Genomic DNA, 20,982 nt, shown 5'->3' with positions numbered 1-20,982 from the left:
TATATTCCGTGTGGAAAGAATCGGGAAGAAGCAAAGATTCCTTTGCGGCAGCATCTGCCTCCTCGTTTGATAAGTAAGTTACAGGTATGATTAGGTGTCTGTGAATTTAACTGCTAATGGGCAGTAGCGAGACTGCACTCTTGTTCGAAAATGCTCCAGTCTACGCGGACAACGAAAAAGGATAGCCTGCAAGAGAAAGGGGTCAGGGACATATCGTTTATACGTATGTGGATGAGAAAATGGTCGCTGTCAAATTTATTCTCTAATAATGACCAGGAGCATTGGTTGGCAAAGGACGGAGAAAACGAGGGTGAGATCGACTGGCTATGAAGATAGGTTCCTAAAGGATCAAGTAAGCGAGCTATTGCAGCATACAAAACCAGAAGCGGAGATAGCATTTTCAATCCTCTCACCCTCGTAGTTAAAGGCAACGGCTGCAGAATCCCATAGAGGATTCCTGCCGTTGAAATCCCCGCCAAGGACAATCGGCTCGTATCCAGCGCATGTGGCTAAGAAATTAGATCGATCGTCGCGAGAAACCGAAAAAGAAGAGCTCTTAGGAAGATAGTAGACTGAGCCTACATGAAGATAAGAGCTGCCTCCGCTCCATATCGCAGCCAAAATATATTCAATAGCGTTAGATTTGACTGAATTCAAAGGTATTGTCTTGTAAAATAGTAAACTTAAATTTTTTGTCTATTAGCAAAGCTACATCTTCTCTGTGCCTATTGCGATCGCAGGAGGCAAGGACATGATTAGAGAAATGGATATGAATGTTTTCGTCTATATGTCTCGCATAATATTGCGATACTTCTTCTTTTAATTAATGGCACCGCGTAAGGTAATGAATGAACCCACCACACGGCCAGATAATATTGCGATATAGCAGTTTGTCAAGTATGAAGTGTTATTAATTCGTTTCACCATAGAGCGGCAGTTCCATTGAATAATATCAATTGAAGATTTGGAATTATTTGTGCTCATAGTTGCGAGTATTTAGGTTTATATCAAAGGTGCGTCTCAGTAAGTCATTAATCTGTCAGATATCTGTCTGTAAGTATGTCGTGGTGAAGAGTTTTAAGAATTAAATGTTTGTCAAGGCATTCACGCACCCAGTCATTAATTGTATTATGTATGAAGGAGAGGGATAAAATGTGCTATGTGAAAGGAGTTCCTATCTCCCCCAAGAGATTCAGGAGGTAATTTCCGGAGCGAAGGAGCGTGGTGGGTTGGATTAGATTGAGAGGAAGGGGAAAAAGAAAGACGAGAAGAAGAAAAGGGAGAAGTGTCTCTCCCTGAAGGAGGAGAGGAAAAAGGAGAAGGATGAAAGGTAGAGCGCCCCGTGGCGCAGGAGGAGGAGGGAAGAACCCGTCCTATGCGAGGAACACCATTGCCACCCCCGTCCTCAGACCCCTCCCCTCTTTTAAGAAGACAATTATTAGACGGTTTGTTGCGACTGGTTTTATCCGATTGTGATGAACTAAGACCCGAGGAAAGGGGAGGAAAAAATTTCCCTTTGTCAATAAGCCTCCCAGCCTCCAATGGAGACAAGTCATGAAAGGCAGCAAACTTTTTGATATTTTTCTTTGGCGTAAATATACAGGGCAATCAGGGCTGAAAGACTGGTGTGAGATATTGATATTAGGGAGCTTAGAACGCATGTAGATAATACATCTAGACACCTATCATCTATGTATTTATCATTCGATTTGCATAGGAAAGCATCATGGCTTGTTGGAGCCACATCTCATACAGGTAGAGGTTCGATGACGACCTACACATTTTAGCCAATTGGCCAAATCTTTGGCAAAACTCACAGCATCTGACTCTCTGGACGAACGTTCTAAATGCACTCGGTTGCTATCCATATCATTGTCGCCTCCACCAGCACTCACGCCTGTCTCCGTCCCGAATATTTTCCGCTTAAGTCGAAAAATCTCAAACGGAGGGGTCTAGAGCGAATCCCAATTTGGGGGAGGGCAAATGAACAATTTGGCGTCCTCTTCAGAATCATCGTCATCAATTTCTCTAATAATTGTTTAATTATCTTGTAGTTGAGCATATAAGCCAACCAAGGTTTGAACTTAAACAAGTTGTTTTTTTTGCTGTTAAAATTCCTGACGAATTTTATTTTTGTTGATAGAAGACCACTCAGCAAATGACACGCAGAATTTATTTCTGCCCAGAGATCGCAAGTCGAAGGCCGAAGAAAAGCCCTTGATGCGATCAGCCACACGCTTGCCGAAAGCAAGGACACTAATCCGAGGCTCAGCAGAGTCATTCGGATACTTATTATGAATATTTGTTGGAACAGAGCAAGATAGGTTGGTATGTTGATATTCGTATTGTTTGCCGAAAAGAGTGAGGAAACAGAGTTACTATTAAAATCGTCAAAGATTTGTATATTGATTTGTTTTTTTCATATGGACTAAAAGGAGATATAGAATTCTGATCGTATTTATTATAAATACGAAAGTCAAGTTTATGTATTAGAGGACGTTTTTGCTGCCATAGAGGAGAGAAAGGAGAGATCTCACATAATAGTAAAAAAATGCGAATGCTTGGATGGCTTCAAGCATTCGCCTTTTTTTACTATTCTCTGGCGGAGGAGAGTTTGGCAGACAAAATTTTTGATGCCATTGAGGTCAAGGGTGGAAGTAAATGAGTTAGGATAAGCAGAACTTTCCTTGCAGCAGTTCATATCGTCGTTGAAATTTATGAATGATCTGATGACTTGCATGATGGCGCCAAATCCAGCCGAAAAGCAGCCGTGGTCAGATTAAGTAGTTGCTCGAAAGTCTGAAAAGTGTGCCAAGATGAAAGAAATCCTCCGTATAATTATTGAGGTTGCTCAGCTCAGCTCTGTTTTGTTTGTGATGTCTTAAAAAGACTCACACCGAGTTATGAGAGACAGGTATCGCACCAGCATTACATTCACACGTGTTTTTACCATAGTTCAAGGCGGAATCCCATCAGCCATGTTCGATTGAATTTATTGATTGATAATTTATAAAGATCAGTAATTTTTATGAACAGTGAGAAAGTATTATTTCTCATCAAGAGACACGATAGTGTCTCGCGCCAAGTAAGCGAGACACCGTGTATCTATACGCAAGTCAGTCAGTTGCAAGTACCTCATAATTACGGTCCTCAGTAACTGCTTAGCCGATCGAATTTTTAATAGGCTTAATGGATAGCTTGGGTCTTAATTATATAAAGACAATGTCTTAATTTTTGCTTTACTTGATCTATAATCAGAGATTTTGTGATGCAAAGTTCCATATGTAAAAATTTTGTTTAAAAAACGTCCACGTCGTCCTTATCATCAACAAATATATGTATATATAGTATAATATAAAATGTCCATTTGTTGCTTTCGCCGAAAGATTGCGCTAGCGTTTTTCTGAGTTATATTAGCAACGCTCTGCAATTAGCAGTTGATTGACTGAAAAATTACTATGATAACCGCAGCTAAACTAAAAGCCTTCATTTTTGCAAGTCGGAATTGAATCTGACCATAATGCGTGTCCCTTTTTTTTGGTCGAAACAAAGTTTATAAAAACATGGCAGAACCAATAGAAATTGTTCGGAAAAACAATAACTTAAAAAGAAATGAAATAAAAAATTACAAACAATTTATTTAAATAAGAAGATTACGAACAACTTGTACTTTTTTATAAATTCTTAAATTAAAGAATAAAAAATAATTAACTCAAATAACAAGAATAAAACTATATTTAATATAATATTCTAAGATAATAATATACGATATTATAAAAATATAAATTATATAATAAAACTTAAAACTTTTTAATTTTTTAATTTTTAATAATAAAATGGCTATTGTTTTGCTATTGTATATTGATTTGGGTATTCGGCTTTAGTACAGACAATTTTTATTCTATATGAAATTGCCTCATAATTTTCAAATCTGATTGATGACAATTGTGAATAAGACTTGCATAAGAAATATTTTTTTATACAAACACAATTATAATTGCTTTGCATTACATACAATGTTGCCATGTTTTTTCAAAACAAATTAACCAGATTCTATCTTTAAGGACTCTATGATTATAACGAGTGTAGTATAATTCAGTTATAATTGCATTATATAAAAATCTTCCTTATGCAAGTCTTATTAACAATTGTTATCAATTAAGTTTGAAAATTATTAGATGATTTATTTCACATAAAATAAAATGTGCCAAAAGCCTACTAATCAAATTAATATAAAATAGCAAAACAATGGCTATGCAATTAAATTAAATTAAATAATGTTAAAAAGTTAAAAAGTTATAATATTGTTATATTATTATTAAAAATATTATTCTTAGAATATTATATTAAATATAGTTATATTATTATTATATTTAACTTAATTTTTTTATTCTTTAATTTAAAAATTTATAAAAAAGTACGAGTTGTCCGCAATTTTCTAATTTATATAATTAATAATAAAACTACATGAATAACAACGATTATTCATCAAAAAATATAGAAGTATAGAGCGTAAATAAGAATGAATATTTTTGATTATATTAAATAGTTATATTATTGTTATATTTAAGTTAATTTTTTTATTTTTTAATTTAAAAATTTATAAAAAAGTATGAGCTGTCAGTAATTTTCTAATTTATATAATTAATCAAGAGACACGGTAGTTTCGCGCAACTTCAATGCGAAGCAGCGAGGCACTCCGGGTATCTTCGCGAATCGGCAAGGTGCGAGTATATTAGATTATCGGACTTCAATAACGGCTGAATCGATCGTATTTTTAGTAGGCTCAATTGATAGCTTGGATTTGAATTATGTAATAAAAATATCTTTACTTTTTTTCTACCTATATCGTGAACGAAGATAATATAATGGAAAGTCAAAATGTCTAAAATTTTATTTAAGATACGTCTCCGTCATCATCGCCGCCCCAAGTCCCCAATGCGCATGTACAAAAATTTGTACGGTTGAAGCGTTTGCCATAAGATTGCGTTAATGGCGCTTTATGATGTTACTGTTCGTACCTGCTTTTGACAAGATTTTGATATTAATGAATGACAGGTTAATTTGACAAGGCGATTTATTAGGCAAGGTTAATTTAATTGATAATTGACATTAATAATTTTTAATACAATAATGCAATAGATGAAATAAAAATATCATGAAATAATATTAAGAGATATTGATATATCGCAAAAAGTGAAAAATAAAAAAAGTTCTTCATCTCGCGCCAAGTCACGCGAAGCAAAGATTACGCGTTGTAACGGCGAGATGCATTGTGTAAAAGTACCGCAACCAAAAAATAAAAAAATATAAAAAAATACATAAAAATATGTAACGAAAATGTAAAAATAAATATAAAAATAAATAAATAAATATATATAATGTAAAAATAAAAATAAGCAAAAAGAATTATATTTTGATGAAAAAAAAGAATGATATTATTAAAAAAATGATATTATTAAAAAAATTACCTTTTTAAAAAAAGGTAAAAAAGGCATAAGTACACGCATTATGTGAAAAAATATTATATTTAAATAATAACATTTTAAATAAATATACTTCTGTAATGAAAATAATTATAAAATAATTATTTAAATTTCCTATAAAACAATGATATCAAAAATGCGCTAAAAGCATAAAATTTATGCTATAAAATATTTTTATTTTATTGTTTTCAATATTAAGAAAAATTATATTTAATAAATCACATTATAATTAAAGTAATAGTATAGCTAAAATAAAAGTTATTTTCTAAATAACTAAATGCACAATATGCACGTATCTAAGGCTTTGGGATATAATTATTTTTATATTGAAAAAAATTTCTCATAAATTCTAAATCGCATAAGACAAATTTATATCAAAGCAAGGTATAAAAACTTCTAAATATAATTGAAATATATATATAATAATTTAAAAATCTACTAAAATTAAAATATAATTGAAATTTTGGTAGATTTTTAAGTTATTATATAAATATATACTTTTTTTATTTTTGATACATGCTTTTTGTATGAAACTTAATAAATTTTTATATAAAATATAAATATTTAATATAATAATATTTTTATATAATTGATGCAACTAATTTTCACATAATATGAGGTATTGTGCAAATAAATCTAACAAGTAATACAGTGAAATAGTGAAACGTATTTAAGTCTAAAAAAATTTTTAATAAAAAAAACTTGGCTCTCTTAAACTAAACAAAATGCTAAAATTAATGTATTTTTTGATAGATTTGCATTGCAATTATTTTGATTAGATAGATTAATAGATTAGATAGATTTGATTGGTAAATTAAACTAAATTAAACATAATTTTAAATTAAATTAATTATTTATTGGTTTTAATATATATTTTGCAAGTTAACAAAATGTAACAAATAGATTAATTAGCAACACCAAGTTTTTTTAATTAAAAATTTTTTTATACTTAAATATGTTTCACTTATTTTAAAAGACATTGCAATTTAGATATAGTATCTTTTTAATATGATAGAAATAATAATCAACAAATTTTGTAGCATAAATTTTTATTAATTGGCGCGCAATTTTTCAATATCACTTTTTGTAAAAGATTAAAACAACTTTCTACAACAGTTTTCTTGATTCGGATATCATTACTACATAAGTGTTTTTTACATCTGGCACATTACTTGGCGCCTTTTTTACATTTTTTTAAAAAGATAAGTTTTTTATAGTTATATCATTCTTTTTTTACTATATATTATTTTAATAATATGTAAAACAATCGATTTTTTGATAAGTTTATTCAACATTGTGAGTTTATACTATAAAAAGTATTTTAATAAAAAATGTGTTTCTATTTCGACTCTATATGTTTTATAAACCATATAAATTTATTAACTTAATGCAGTGCTCGGAGTTAGTTGCCCTTTTCGGGCCGATATCTGAACCGACGCTTTGATCCCCCACTACCGTTTAAGGCTCTGCGGCCGAGCCGCCGATCGCGCGTGTAACGTTACGCCTCATGAGCGTCTCGATCTAAAAAAATATGCTGGAATTGTACCTTCCGTCAAATTGTTGTTAAAATATGCTTTGCCTATATTATTATTTCTTAAATATATTATTATAACATATATAATATATGAATAATAGACAAATTGGCAAAGCACTGATTTATATATATTATCATTCACGTACAATACTTAAAAATATACAGGGTCCCATAATTCGCGAATCACCTGTCATATGCATATAAAGCATGTCAAATTGAGTAGGAAAGTCCTTTACCATTTTGCGATTTTCCTAATAATTATTGAGATATTCATTAAAAAAGATCGGCCAGTCCGCGCCTTACACAAGTGCGCGTCGAGAAGAAACATTCTACTGTAATGCGATACTAAGCGCACGACGAAGCAATGGGAGATGCGCTATGAAGGCTATGTATGAGCGAACTCGAGCCTCGCGTCGAACTATTCTCTCTTTCTTACTCTCTATCTCTCTTTCTCTTTTTCGCGCGCGAGACATGGAAAGTATTATCGTTTCCACATCATCTTGCGGTAGATAACATGGTGCATTTTTTTTTAAAGTGTCCCCAATAGATCTAAGCCACTCTCATATTTTAATGTAATAATTGTTCGAAGTGCCTTCTTCGTTCTCGTAAACAGAATTCGATTCTTCGAATAATATCGCGCGTCGCGCGATACGTCTTTTCCGGCGTAATGGTATTAAAATCTGCAAGAATTGCTTCTCGTACTTCAGCTTCTGTACCATGACGCCGGTATTCAACTAAATTTTTAATGTGACCCCGTCAAAATAATCTAGTACATTAAGATCTGGCGATCGCGCCGGCCAAATGATTGAGCCACCTTGACCTATCCATCTGTCCGGATAATGCGCGTTTAAATGTTCGCAAACTCGGCGAGCGAAATGCGCAGGAGCCCCATATTGAAAGATGAGTTCCATTCTTACATCGAGAGGTACATCCTCGAGAAGAATCGGTAACTCATTTTTTAGGAAATTCAAATATGTTTTCCCATTTAAATGTGATGGTAGGAAAAAAAGACCAATCTAAACATTGCAAATAAAGTAATTTATTAAAGCTGCGAAAAACAATTCTTTAATTTACTAAAATTTACTACTTACGACTCGGTTCGCTGTTATTCTGGCCCATATATTTATCGACCATTGATATTGGAACGTGCTCTCCCGAACGGCGTGCGGATTGTCTTCCGCCCATAATAAAAAATTATTAAATACACCGTTCAGGTTGAAGGTTGCTTCATCCATCCATAAAATTCGATCGGGGAAAAAATCATTTTGCCGACACTGAGCGAGAAACCCTGTGTATGTTTCACTGTTAATATTTATTTTTTTTTCAGTAACAAAAATATTAATTGAAAGTAATAAGATAATACCTTCACAATAATAGATTCGTTGTTCTTCATCTCTCGCCAAAAGTTATTGTACTTGCCGATAAGGATACGATCACAACCCGTTTCGGCGTAGAGTACGGTATACTATACTATTTGTCGAGATAAGCAGAGCATTTGAGCGACATGACACACTATTCCCAGGATTCTCTTCAAATGTTCTCAAAATCCTTTCTTCATCGTTTACACCGTAATGCATTGGTACACCAGCATTTTGATGATTTGGAATAAGAATTCCCGAGTTTTTAGCGCGTTGAATACATCTAAAAATCATTATAATTAGGATGTCGTTAACACTCGGAAAATCGCTTCGCGTAGAGATGGGCCGCGGCTCGAGCATTTTGTCCGGTTGCTCCATATGCAATAATCATATCGGTATATTATTCTGCATTATATTCCTGCATTGAAGACTTTTTTTACAAACTGTATAGTCGCAGTATGCGTCGCGGGGCGCATACTATGGTGAAACAACAAATAACGATCGAAAAGGAATGACCAATAATAAATGAACGCAGTTGACTTTTTACAAACGTTTATTTTTTCAAACGCTTGTACCGCGGCTTATCTTTATGCGGGACGATTTCTTAGTTCACGCGTAATTTAATATCCTTGCAATCAGCATACGCACTCAATACCGAAAAACATCTTGATCGGCGAATACTACAAATTGTCACTTATACTATTTAATTTTTTTTTCTATTTTATTTTCTAATACATTTGTTATTATTAAAATTGATTATTCATAACTATTATTTCTAGATTTATTATTTTTGACCTCACTCATTTCATTCATTCAATAAAAAAATAAAAAAACACGAAATAAAAACAATAATTATTGCGATGGCAAAATACTCGGCTATTCAAAACGCTGATAATCAAAAGCGCATCTATTTTTGTGAAGATATTCTTATTATCTTTAATTAATATTTTTGCGTTATTAAAAGAAAAATAAATATTAATAGTCAGCGAAATATACAGAGTTTCTCACTCAGTGTCGGCAAAACGATTTTTTTCCCAACCGAATTCTGAATGGATGAAGCAACCTTCAGCCAGAACAGTTTTTTTAATAATCATAATTTAATACTCATAATTTAATAATCATAATTTAATAATCATAACATTTTTATTACGGACGGAAGACAATCCGCACTCCATTCGAGAGCGCGCGTTCAGATATCGATGGGCAAGCATAAATGTATGAGCAGGAATAACAGCGAACCGAATCGTAATAGTAAATTTTAATTAATTAAAGAATTTTCTTTTGCAACTTTGATAAATTATTTTATTTAATGATTTTCAGATTGGTCCTTATTTCCTACCGTCACATTTAAATAGGAAAACATATATAAATTTCCTTCAAAATGAGTTCATGATTCTCCTTAAGGATGTTTCTCTCAATATAAAAACAGAATTTTTAGAACATGACAGGTCTCCTATACATTTCGCACACCAGGTTTGCGAATATTTAAACGCGCATTATCCGAACAGATGGCTCGGTAGAAGTGGCCCGTTCATTTGGCCGGCGCAATTGCCTTAATGTATTTGATTATTTTGTATATAATTTTATTATAAATTTAGTTGAATACCGGCGTAGTACAGAAACTGAAGTACGAAAGCAATGTAAGCAGCTTTTAATACCGCTGGAAACGGCGTATCGCGCGACGCGCAATATTATTCGAAGAGCCGAATTCTGTTTACGAGAACGAAGAAGGCACTTCAAACAATCATTACATTAAAATATGAGAGTGAATTAAACCTATTGGAGATACCACTGTAGAAAAAATGCACCGTGTTATCTACCGCAAAGTGATGTGGAAACGATAATACTTTCTATGCCCCGCGCGCGAAAAAGAGAAAGAGAGATAGAGAGTATGTGAGAGAATAGTTCGACGCGAGACTCCTGCGTTCGCTCGTACATAGCCTTCGTAATGCTCCTCCAACTGCTTCACCGCGCGCTCGCATTATAGTAGGACGCCTCTTCTCGTCGCGCGCTTGTATAAGGCGCGGATTGGCCGATCTTTTTTAATGATTCAATAATTAATAGGAAAATCGCAAAATGATAAAGGACTTTTCTAGTCACTTTGACATGCTTTATATATGCACATGACTTGTGATCCGCGAATTATGGGACCTGTATATACTGCAATATCTCAATTCATAATTAGTTTGGTGCAATTAAAATTCCTTTGATTTGCAAAGTATATCTTACAGAATGTATAATTTAAAAAAAATTTTATTAAGTTTTATACAAAAAACATGTATCAAAAAATATATAATGATTTACTCTAAGTCTATTAAAATTTTAATTTTTGAATACATATACATTTACATATTATCTACATATATTATCATTAACATATATATTAAGGCATGAGTTTGTCGCGTTCTTTATTTTATATTTTCTGCGTGTTAATGTCCATGACGTATAAAGTCTCGCTCCGATCTTTTCCGCGAGTGAGAGCAAATGTTCAGTTGAACAGTCCAGAATGTTCGGTCTGTCGGAACAGTCTAGTCAACCGTTTCTTCAAGCGCGGACATTGTAAGAAGAGAAATAAAAGTATATATTTTTCTTTCACAAAGATCTCTTTTCTTTCGCCCTTAATTCAAACTAACTTTGCAGTAACAATATATTATATCATAATAATATATATATTTATAAAAATATACACGTCTTAATGCAACCCGGGCACTCCAAGTTTTTATACTTTGCTTTGGTGTAAATTTGTTTTATGTGATTTAGAGTATATGAGAAATTGTCTTTCAATAAATATATCCTAAAGCGTTAGAAATGTGTATATTGTATATTTAGTTAACTTATAAAATAAGTTCGTTTTAGATATACGCCCTATTATTTTAATTATATTGCGATTTATTAAATATAATTTTACTTAATATTGGAAATAATAAAATAAAATTTTATTACATAAATTTTTATTTAGTTGGCAACTTTTAATATAATTATTTTTCTAGGAATTTAAAACAACAATTTTGTATAACAGTTTTTTAGTTGAAATGTTTTTATTTATATAATAATAAAAGAAATAAATTTTATAGCATAAATTCTTATTTATTTAGCTCAATTTATAGTATTATTTTTGTAGAATATATTTGTACAACTTCTTTTGTTAGAAAAGTAATATATATTTATTGGTTTTATTTTCAATAATTTAACACAGTTGTATAAATGTATATAACTGTTTTTCACAACTAGCGCCTTTTTATCTTTTTTTTAAATGTAAATTTTTAGGATTATAATATATACTATACACTAATTGAAAGATTACATTCAACGACAAAAACTGACAGAATATATTTATAATGTATAATACATCTTTAGTTTAATTGTTTATTTACTCAAAATTCACAAATATTCAAAATGTCTTCTATCTGCTTCAATGCGCATATGAATATATTATGGGCTGTCGTACCCTTTCAAAGATTCCATGATGACTTTGCAAACATCTATGATGCGTTGATGAAAACATCTTTTCATTTGCAATTATAGTGCATAATTAGAGCTTTTAAGGGTTTTATAGATAAAAATCTCATGAATATAGGTCGTGAACATACTGAATTCAATGTAATCTTTCGATTATAACTGTTAGTGTGCTATTCTATCTTAACGTCAATCTTATGAGTCTCGGCTTGTAGCGCCCTACATCTCGATACACACGTTATTTCGCGCGGTTTGAGATTTACTTTCCGTACTTCTACTTCCGGCGTGTGCCTCCGCGAGAACGTAAGAGTCGCTTATATTCGCCACAATTTCTTATCGTAATAAAACGATTTCTTTTGCGCGTCAACACGTGTGTCGACTTATTATCTCCCCACTAACCTCTGACAGGTTATGGGCTCAGACTCGCATGTGTGAGAAGTAAAGAAAGTTCAAAACTGAAATCTCGTTGTGTCGCAAATCAAGTTTTTTGGTTAGACTTCGATCGTGGGCGTACTGAGTTTCGTGAAATCATCATGAAAGCGATGAATTCGGTGAAGATCAACTACCACGTAAGGACACTATTATGACATATGGAAACTGCAGATGAGAATCGTGCTGGTCAAGAATGATCTGTGGAACTACGTAAATAGAATTCTAGTGAAACCCGAGCCGGCCAAAGAAAACAAAGATGATGTGCAGAGTTGGACAAGGAACGATCAAAAGGCGATGTCGGACATCATTTTGTCGATCAATCCAAACGAATTACGAATAAAGATATGTGAAACGTCTCGTGGCATGTGACTAAAATTACAGGAAACATATGAGTCGAAAGGGCCAGCCAGAAACGAAAAAGTTAACGCTGCTCAAAAAGACGGACGGAGACGATGTGCGCGCGCATCTCGATGATTTTTTCGATGCCGTAGACAAACTGCATGATATAGGCGTGATTATGAACCAGATCAGTTGACAATAATGCTACTATACAGTCTACCAGCAAATTTCGAAAATTTTTGAATAGCCATCGAATACCGCGATTTGCCAACTCCGGATGCTTTCTGTGTGAAAATAGTGGAGAAGTACGATGCGCGTAGGAATATCGCGTACGGCTGAGGGACATCAAACTCCATGTTGGCTAAGGCAGCGGTCGGAAATATTGAAAAAGGAATACAGAGGCGCACACTGACGATTCTAAAACTATTGACCGATCGAGAGAAAATCACGAGATTTGGTACTACGAGTGCAAGCAAACAGGACATAAAAAGAAAGATTGCCCACAAACAATAGGATACTTTGGCGAAGTGCGTGAACAATGTCTGTTTTAACATGATGACATTATCCACATCGAAAATGAAAGAACGGTGGTGGTGTCTCGACAGTGCGCAACTAATCATCTATGCAACGACGCGAGCTTGTTCTATGAGATTTACAGCTCGTAGAGCGGTATTTTGAATCTCGCAAACTGCACCTCAACCAAGATGGAGGGCGAAGGAACGGCACAACTAGCAGGTAGCTAGATAACGTACCAGAAAGCGAGATAAATGGTGAGATAAATATTACTTCCATATCGCGAGCTCGTTGGAACTCTCACCTACTTATCGAATCACGCGACCAGATATTGCATTCGCGGTGAGCTACTTGGGCTAATTCAATAACTGTTTTGGAACTGAACATTGGAAGGCGACCAAGCAAGTATTACGATACTTGCGCGGCACATTCGACTTCGGACTACGAGAGCAACTCGGAATCTATCAAGGGATTCGTGGACGCAGACTCGGAGCTGTTGCGATGACAGGCGATCATACACGGGATACATTTTTCTATTCAACGGATGTCCTGTGTCCTGGGATGCAAGAAAACAGTCTACGGTCGCGTTGTCTACAACTGAATTGGAGTATATGGTTCTAACTGAATGCGCAAAAAAGTCTATTTATCTCCGTCGATTTTTTTAAACGCTCGGGTTCAATTAATCGGCTAACATTACTGTCTTTTGCGACAACCGAAGTGTTTTGAAACTAGCTGAGAACTCCATGTTTCACTCGAGGAGCAAGCACATCGACTTATGCCATTACTTCGTCAGAGATGCAATCTAAAGCGGTCAACTTATCGTGGAATACATCTACGTCAGAATAACAGATTTCTGATTTTCTGATCAAGGGTTTTCTCTCGCCCAAAACACGAACATGTAACGTCTGCAGGAATGGGCACCATCATCAAGGAGAATTTGCAACGATTCTAGATTCGAGGAGAAGTGTTAGTAATCTCGACGCCAATCTTACGAGTTTTGGCTTGTAGCGCCCTACGCTTGTACGCCTCGATACACACGCATCATCTCACGCGGTTCGAGACTTACTTTCCTGTACTTCTACTTCCGGCGTGTGCCTCCGCGAGAACGTAAGAGTCGCTTATATTCGCCACAATTTCTTATCGTAATAAAACGATTTTTTTTGCGCGTCAACATGTGTGCCGACTTATTATTTCCCCACTAACCTCTGACAAAAACTCATAAACCTAAGGATAACTATGGGGAAATGTTTTTATGAGTAGTAACTTCACAGTTTTTTCAGCTAAGATACTGGTCATTCTTTTTTATTTAAAAATTTAGTTTGAATTTTAAAAATTAATTAAATTTGGCACATTTGTCTTGTTCCCACGGTTTTTGTTTTTATAGTTTTGTTTTGTTTTGTATGACTTGTTTTTGTGAGCTGTATGTATTTCTACTATATGATGAAAAACTTGCCAAAATTAAAAAATTGATGGATTTTGAATTTGAACTTAAATTTAAAAGTTTGGATCGAATTTAATGTCTTGTGTGTTGCCTTTTCCTACTATTTATAATTTTATCACTTGTTTTTGTAATCTGTACGTATTTTCCCTATATAATGGAGAACTTACAAAAATTCAAAAAATTAGAAGACAAATTAAAAAACTTAAATTTTTTTAAATTTAATTTTAAAATTTGAATTGGATTTGAAAATTAACTCAACGCCGCATTTCTTTCTTTCATGGTTTCTGTTTTTTGATTTTTGTTTATTACTATCTTTATGATTGTTTTTGTAACCATACCTAACGTATTAACATTAGGTATTATATTTAGTTATTAGTTATTATATTATAAACCATCGACAATATACGTGTAGTAATGGCATAAGCAAGTTTTAGTGAGCCTTTATTAATTTCCTTAAATCCTAATTATTAATTTTAATTTACAATTTAATTGCAACAATAAATGTGCATATCAAGTTTTAAAATTCCAAATCAATTTTTATATTTTTATGTCTATACTAAAGAAATGGATCAAAAATGCTTTAAACTGTACATTTTTAATGCACTTTTGTTAATTAAAATTTAACAATAATAAGTTACTATGCATCACATTTGCGCCTTGGCTATATCTCTCAGTATTCCCAATTTATTGTTATTAGGCCTATATTTACTTGTTTTATTTGCTTTTTCTATTTTTGGGATGGGTAGTATCGTGAATATTTTCCAATTATTTAGATAGCAACCTTCCATCAAAGAATCATTTATTATATTAATAAACTCTTCTTTTATTATGCAAAACATTACTTTTAATATTCGAGTATCACTAGTTATATTCTCTTTCGTGCTTTTCTTTTTTGACGGTCTCATAATGATTTCTAAGTCTTTTATTTTAATCATCTCAAAATTTTCCATAATTCTTTTATTTTCAATAATTAATTCAATAAATAATTTTTCTACTCGCACCCTCGGATTTATCACCATTTATAGATTTAATATTATTGCAGTTTAATATTTTTTTGTTTGCTAATAATATTTCACATTTAATATCATCTCTTACATATAAAACTGCTTTTTCTATACTTTTATTTTCCGCATCACATCTAATAATACTATAACCCGATACATTTATTTTACTATTTTCAATTTCAATATTCAATCGAGTCTCCGCAAATACTATAATTGCAGAATTGATTTTCTTCATAATCTGATGCTCATCTTTTTTTTATTTTATTTGTCTATAATATTTTTTTTTCTCGTTATTATTTAATATCCTCTCAGCCTGCTCTCTGTTTCTCTTTTTGTATCGCTTTCTTAAATGTCGGAATTAAGTTCCAAATTAAGTGTTCATCATTATCTTTAGATCGTATCTTTCAATTTTGTCTGAACAATGTACACATCTTTTCTTAGTCGCAATGCATTTATTTTATGATTTTCTGTATTTGTGGCATGTTCCGTTTTGTATGCAATTTTTTGCAATCTGATAACTGCAGCATTTAAAACATTTTTTAACGCTAATATGATTGAACGCAGAATATTTTTTCTATCGTACGTTTTCTTTTACTTAACATTAATTCATAAGTTTTTTCATCTGCTTCAATTATTACGAAATTTCTTTCATTTTTCTCCTTCCGGATTGGATTATTATTTTTCATCTCTTTAACTATTCTCTTCATTGTTCGCATATGAAATTGTTTATTTACCGCAATTTTATTCTGCTTTTTGGTTGTATCTGTTAAATCGTCATCCAATTTTATTTCTTCTTCGCTAATGTTGACATCTTAAGTTTCATGCGATCTAACTCACGGTGATTCACTCAATAACTTTGAAATTCTCATCCAGAGAATTTGGCTTATACTGTAGCCTAGTTAACTTTTCCATTTCTTCTCCACTCTTATAATCACTCCTTTGCTTCTTTTTCTTAACTTCAATATTTTCTTACAGTCATGTTTTTGATATCTACCTTTTTTTTATTAGTTTTTTAGTAGTTTCACTCTTCTTGCATCGTAGATTTGATAATTATAATATTTGCTTTTTTTCTCTTTAACTGCTTCACTATAATTTCTTGATGGATCATAGGCCTGAATTATTTTCTTCAAATTTTCCAGTTCTTGTTTACATTTCCCTTTCCCGAACTATTTCTTTTATCATCATTCCTTCTTATATACTAACTTATCTTTCATTCCTTTCATTATTCTTACAAGCCAATTTATTTTTACGTATATATTAGAGGCACACGTGCCTACTGCTTTGTTTCCACTATTTGGTGTCGTAATCGATCCTATAGATCCTGTTGAGTTTAATTAATTTTGGCTGCTTTCGTCGATGTAGATGCCTTCTTCATATCTGCTTATTTATCACTATTGATTATAAATGTCAATAGACCATAACGATCAATTCCTGGACAAAAATGTTTAATACAAATCTTGCATGTCACTACTGGCTTTTTATTGCCTTTTTACTTGCTGAATATCGATATTGATCATATTCATCGTCATTGTACCGACAATTATCGACCGAAATCGTTAATATCAGCGTAAATGATCAGCTATTTTTATTTCCACTTTCACTTTTTGATCCATCTTTAATGCCTACCTGTCGAGATTTCAATGTCCCGTACATAAAATGTCGCTTTTACACTCACAAATCTGGATAGATAATATTCATGGTTAATTCCGGTATATGCAATAATGATTTTAATTATTTTTTATCATTTTTTTCTGATTATTAATCACTTAAAAGTTAACACTTTTACGGAGCGATATTTGACACATCTTCTCAACAGCAGAAAGAGAGAGAGAGAGGCAATGTGAACAAATCAAAAAATAGAATTTTACTTTAAAGTGTCAAAATGTGGAAAATTTGAACCATAACTTGAACAATTTCTCGCATTCGTCTATTCTGCCTATTTTCTGATTGTATGTAGTTTATTTATTAGGTCTTCTTTAATTTTCCGCAGGTAAGTATTAGTAACAATGAAAAATAAAAATAATGGAACAAAGAAGAGGAGAAAGAGAAGAGAATTGTCGCAAGTCGTAATCACTACTTTTTTGATATACTTGTTGATACCACAAATGCAAGCGCAACTGAATGGCAAAGACTGGCTATAGAGATAAGACGGATGCTACTTCATAAATGTGCCGTGGAAAATTCGCAGGTAAATAACGGCCGAAAAACTTGAGAAATATTACTGACAACTAAGTTTTGAAACATCTTCATTAAGGCACAAATCAATTTCAGATCGATAGCGTAATTGCATGACGCGAATAAGAATCTTCGAGGTTATATATGCTCAGATCAAGTGGAAAAATGGGGGATAAACAGGTACAATTACGGATAAAATCGTGTATACTGTAGTACAACAAGACACTCAATTCCTCTTCACTTAATTTTTTTTTTATAGAAATACCTGTTTATATACTCGATTTACCCTTTTAGAAAAGAAAGTAGATATCCCCATAGGAATATCTAACGAAGAGCAGTTTTTGTTAGATCATTTCACAATTCTTTTTTACCCTCTCTATTAAGTAATTTTAAAAAATATAACGAATTGGAGTGTTGTTGAATTTGTCTACAAATAGAAGATCTTTTAAAATAAAAAATTCTAGGGTTTTCGATATGGTCGGTGGCATTCATTATAAAACGGATTAACTTTTACTGGTCATTTGAGTTTATGATAATGCGTGTATATCTTGTTTTCTTAGCCTAGTTTTAATGCACGTGCGGTTTCGTAATTATATGCGTTTTTTAGTGGGCTACCTTCATTGTTTTTTTATATTTTATGAAGTTTCTCGCGGTGAAAAAATATCAGTTTCTCCGCTTTGCTATCACTTGGTTGGCATTAAAATATGAAATTTCAGTGCAAGCGGATGCTGTAGCCTCCAACATTTTACTATTTTATGTTATCCAAGTGTTTTAGGCTTATATTTTCTAAAGTGATTGTACTCGCTAGCTATTGCTTAATGCATATTTTATGTTTATAATTTTTTCAAAAACCCTGTGTGTGCTTGAATCGTGAGAAAGAATAGAATCGTAGAGTCCACTAGACGTAACAGCCATTACAAACCTATCAAGCAATAGACAGGTAGATACAAAATTTTTAAGTTCCGTCGATCATTTTAATTAGAATATTTCTCTCTAATTGACGAAAATTATAAAATAATTGCATTCTATAAATAATTGTATTCTATAAAATAATTGCATTCTATGCCATTTACAAAGATAATTACGTGGAAAATATTGCTAAGTATTTATTGAAAAAATTGAGAAGTTTAAGAACTATCTATACTAATGTTAAAAATGTTTAATGTTTTTATACAAATTATAAGAAAATGAAAGAAATCAAATGTAAGAAACAAAAATACAGATTTGCTTTTGATTGCACGAGACAGTAAGATAATTGATGTAATAAGAAAAATTATAGTTAATAACAGCCTAATAACAGCTATTAGGTTAAATATCAAGCAGACACACACACATATATCAAATCTAAAAAAATAACAGATTGATAAAATGATTGATAAAATTATACAAATGTCTAATGTCCAGATTTACATCTTGACTATTACGCATTTATAATCGTGGCATAATATAAGTGATCGCAAAGAAACGAGTCGCTGTTACGGATTATCAGTCGAAAAACTGCAATTCGATTTGCCATGAATGTAAGAAGTTAATGTTTTACTACAAAAATATTTTTTGTAATAGTCCCATCAAGTCCCATTCATATCTACACTGAATAAGATAGGGAATTATTTTTTTATGTTTAATAAATTTTTATTAATTTAAACTACAAACAAAATTTTATTGTACTATTTTCTTTTGTTCAAAAGTCAAACAAAAACTTTACCGCTCTATACCTTGAAAACGAAGATCCGTAGAACATAATTTTATATAAAAAAACCCTTTTATTTTTTATTGAATTTTTATTTTTTATTTAAATACGCTGTTTAATTTATTCCTAATTTTTTTATTACACTCTGTGCATACACACACACACACACACACACACACACACTGCTGTATATATATTAGGGTGTCGTTAAAGAAATAATTATCGCTGCCGCCCTCTAAAAGAATAATAATTGATAAAAAAAAAAATTCTGTAAAATCCCAAGTCTGTAAATTAAAGGGAACAGCTAAAAATACAAATTTAATAATCTGTTTTTTCTCCATTTTTTTCATCTTTTATTCAAGATTTTGCTTATCATTTTTAGTATGATAAATAGATGTAATTTTACAAGTTTCAATTTGTTAAATAACGTATAAATATTTATAATTACTGATTATTTGAATAATATACTTGATATAATAGTTATTTTTTATTGAATAAAATTATATTTTGTATGATGAAAAAATTCATTAAAATTTGATTGTTTTGTTGCATTGTAAAAAAAAAATTTCTTAACTGCTGATAGAGCTAATTAACAAAATAAAAATAAAAAAAACGTCTTTCAAACTTTTCTTTTTAAGAAGCACCCGTTTTTAATTTACAGATTTGAGGTTTTACAGAACTTTTTTTTGTTAATTATTACTCTTTTATGGTGCGGCAACAATAAATTTTTTTTTACGCTAACGATCACCCTAATATATATATGTAAATATAATATGTAATTTAAAAATAGATGATCAAATTTAAATAATAAATAACACGAGAGCGAGCCGATAAAAGTATAGACGTTAGTTATATGTGATTTCTATATGCAACCTCGAAGTTATGAACATGAGAGAGAGGAACAATATGCAAGCGTTGTTATCTTATCCATTGATCGGAGTTTGGCAAGCGGACAAAATAGTCGGTGATTAAAAATTATTTCTAAGTTTAAAGTGTGGCAGTTATCTGATTTTTCAAGCAAAAGATGTAAATCTGAGTATGAGATTCATCATTAGATTAGTGAATGTTTTAAGAAAAGAAGTATGCATGTGATGTAAGAAATTCAAAAAAATATCATTCAACTTAAAACATTCTTGCCATAAACATTCACTAATCGAATAATGAATCATACTCTCATTCAGTCTTTTGCTTGCAAAAATCTTATAACTGCGCGCACCTCGAATTTGGATAATAATTTTCAGTCATATTGGCCATCTTATTTACTTATCAAACTTCGATAGATGGAAGACTACAATGTTTGCATGACTATTAATCTTTTCCTTCCTGTAACAATGCCTGTAACATGCCTGTGACCTTGAGATTGCGCGCGCGCACAGATCACGTATAATCAATGACTGTACCTTTATTATTGGGCCGCCTATGTACAAACAAATTGTTCATACGAAAATGGTTTTGTCTGAAAGATGATGTTATGTATAATGTTTATTATGATTAGCATGATTAGTTTATTGTACGTCAAACATGTTAAGGTTTGAATACGAAATTAATTTTTAT

General features: G+C 31.9%; 1 protein-coding gene across 1 annotated transcript in view; it reads left to right on the top strand.

Annotated features, from left to right (window-relative positions):
- Positions 1-268: 268 nt before the first annotated feature.
- Positions 269-20,982, top strand: part of LOC126851849 (uncharacterized) — a 33,908-nt gene continuing 13,194 nt past the window's right edge. Inside the window, 1 exon segment of the mRNA XM_050596187.1 lies at positions 269-352. Coding sequence (XP_050452144.1) covers positions 269-352 — 84 coding nt within the window.

The sequence above is a fragment of the Cataglyphis hispanica genome, chromosome 9 (genome assembly GCF_021464435.1).
Source record: "Cataglyphis hispanica isolate Lineage 1 chromosome 9, ULB_Chis1_1.0, whole genome shotgun sequence".
NCBI lineage: Eukaryota > Metazoa > Arthropoda > Insecta > Hymenoptera > Formicidae > Cataglyphis > Cataglyphis hispanica.
Note: the sequence above shows the minus strand (reverse complement) of the source record. Positions and strands in the feature narration are given on the sequence as shown.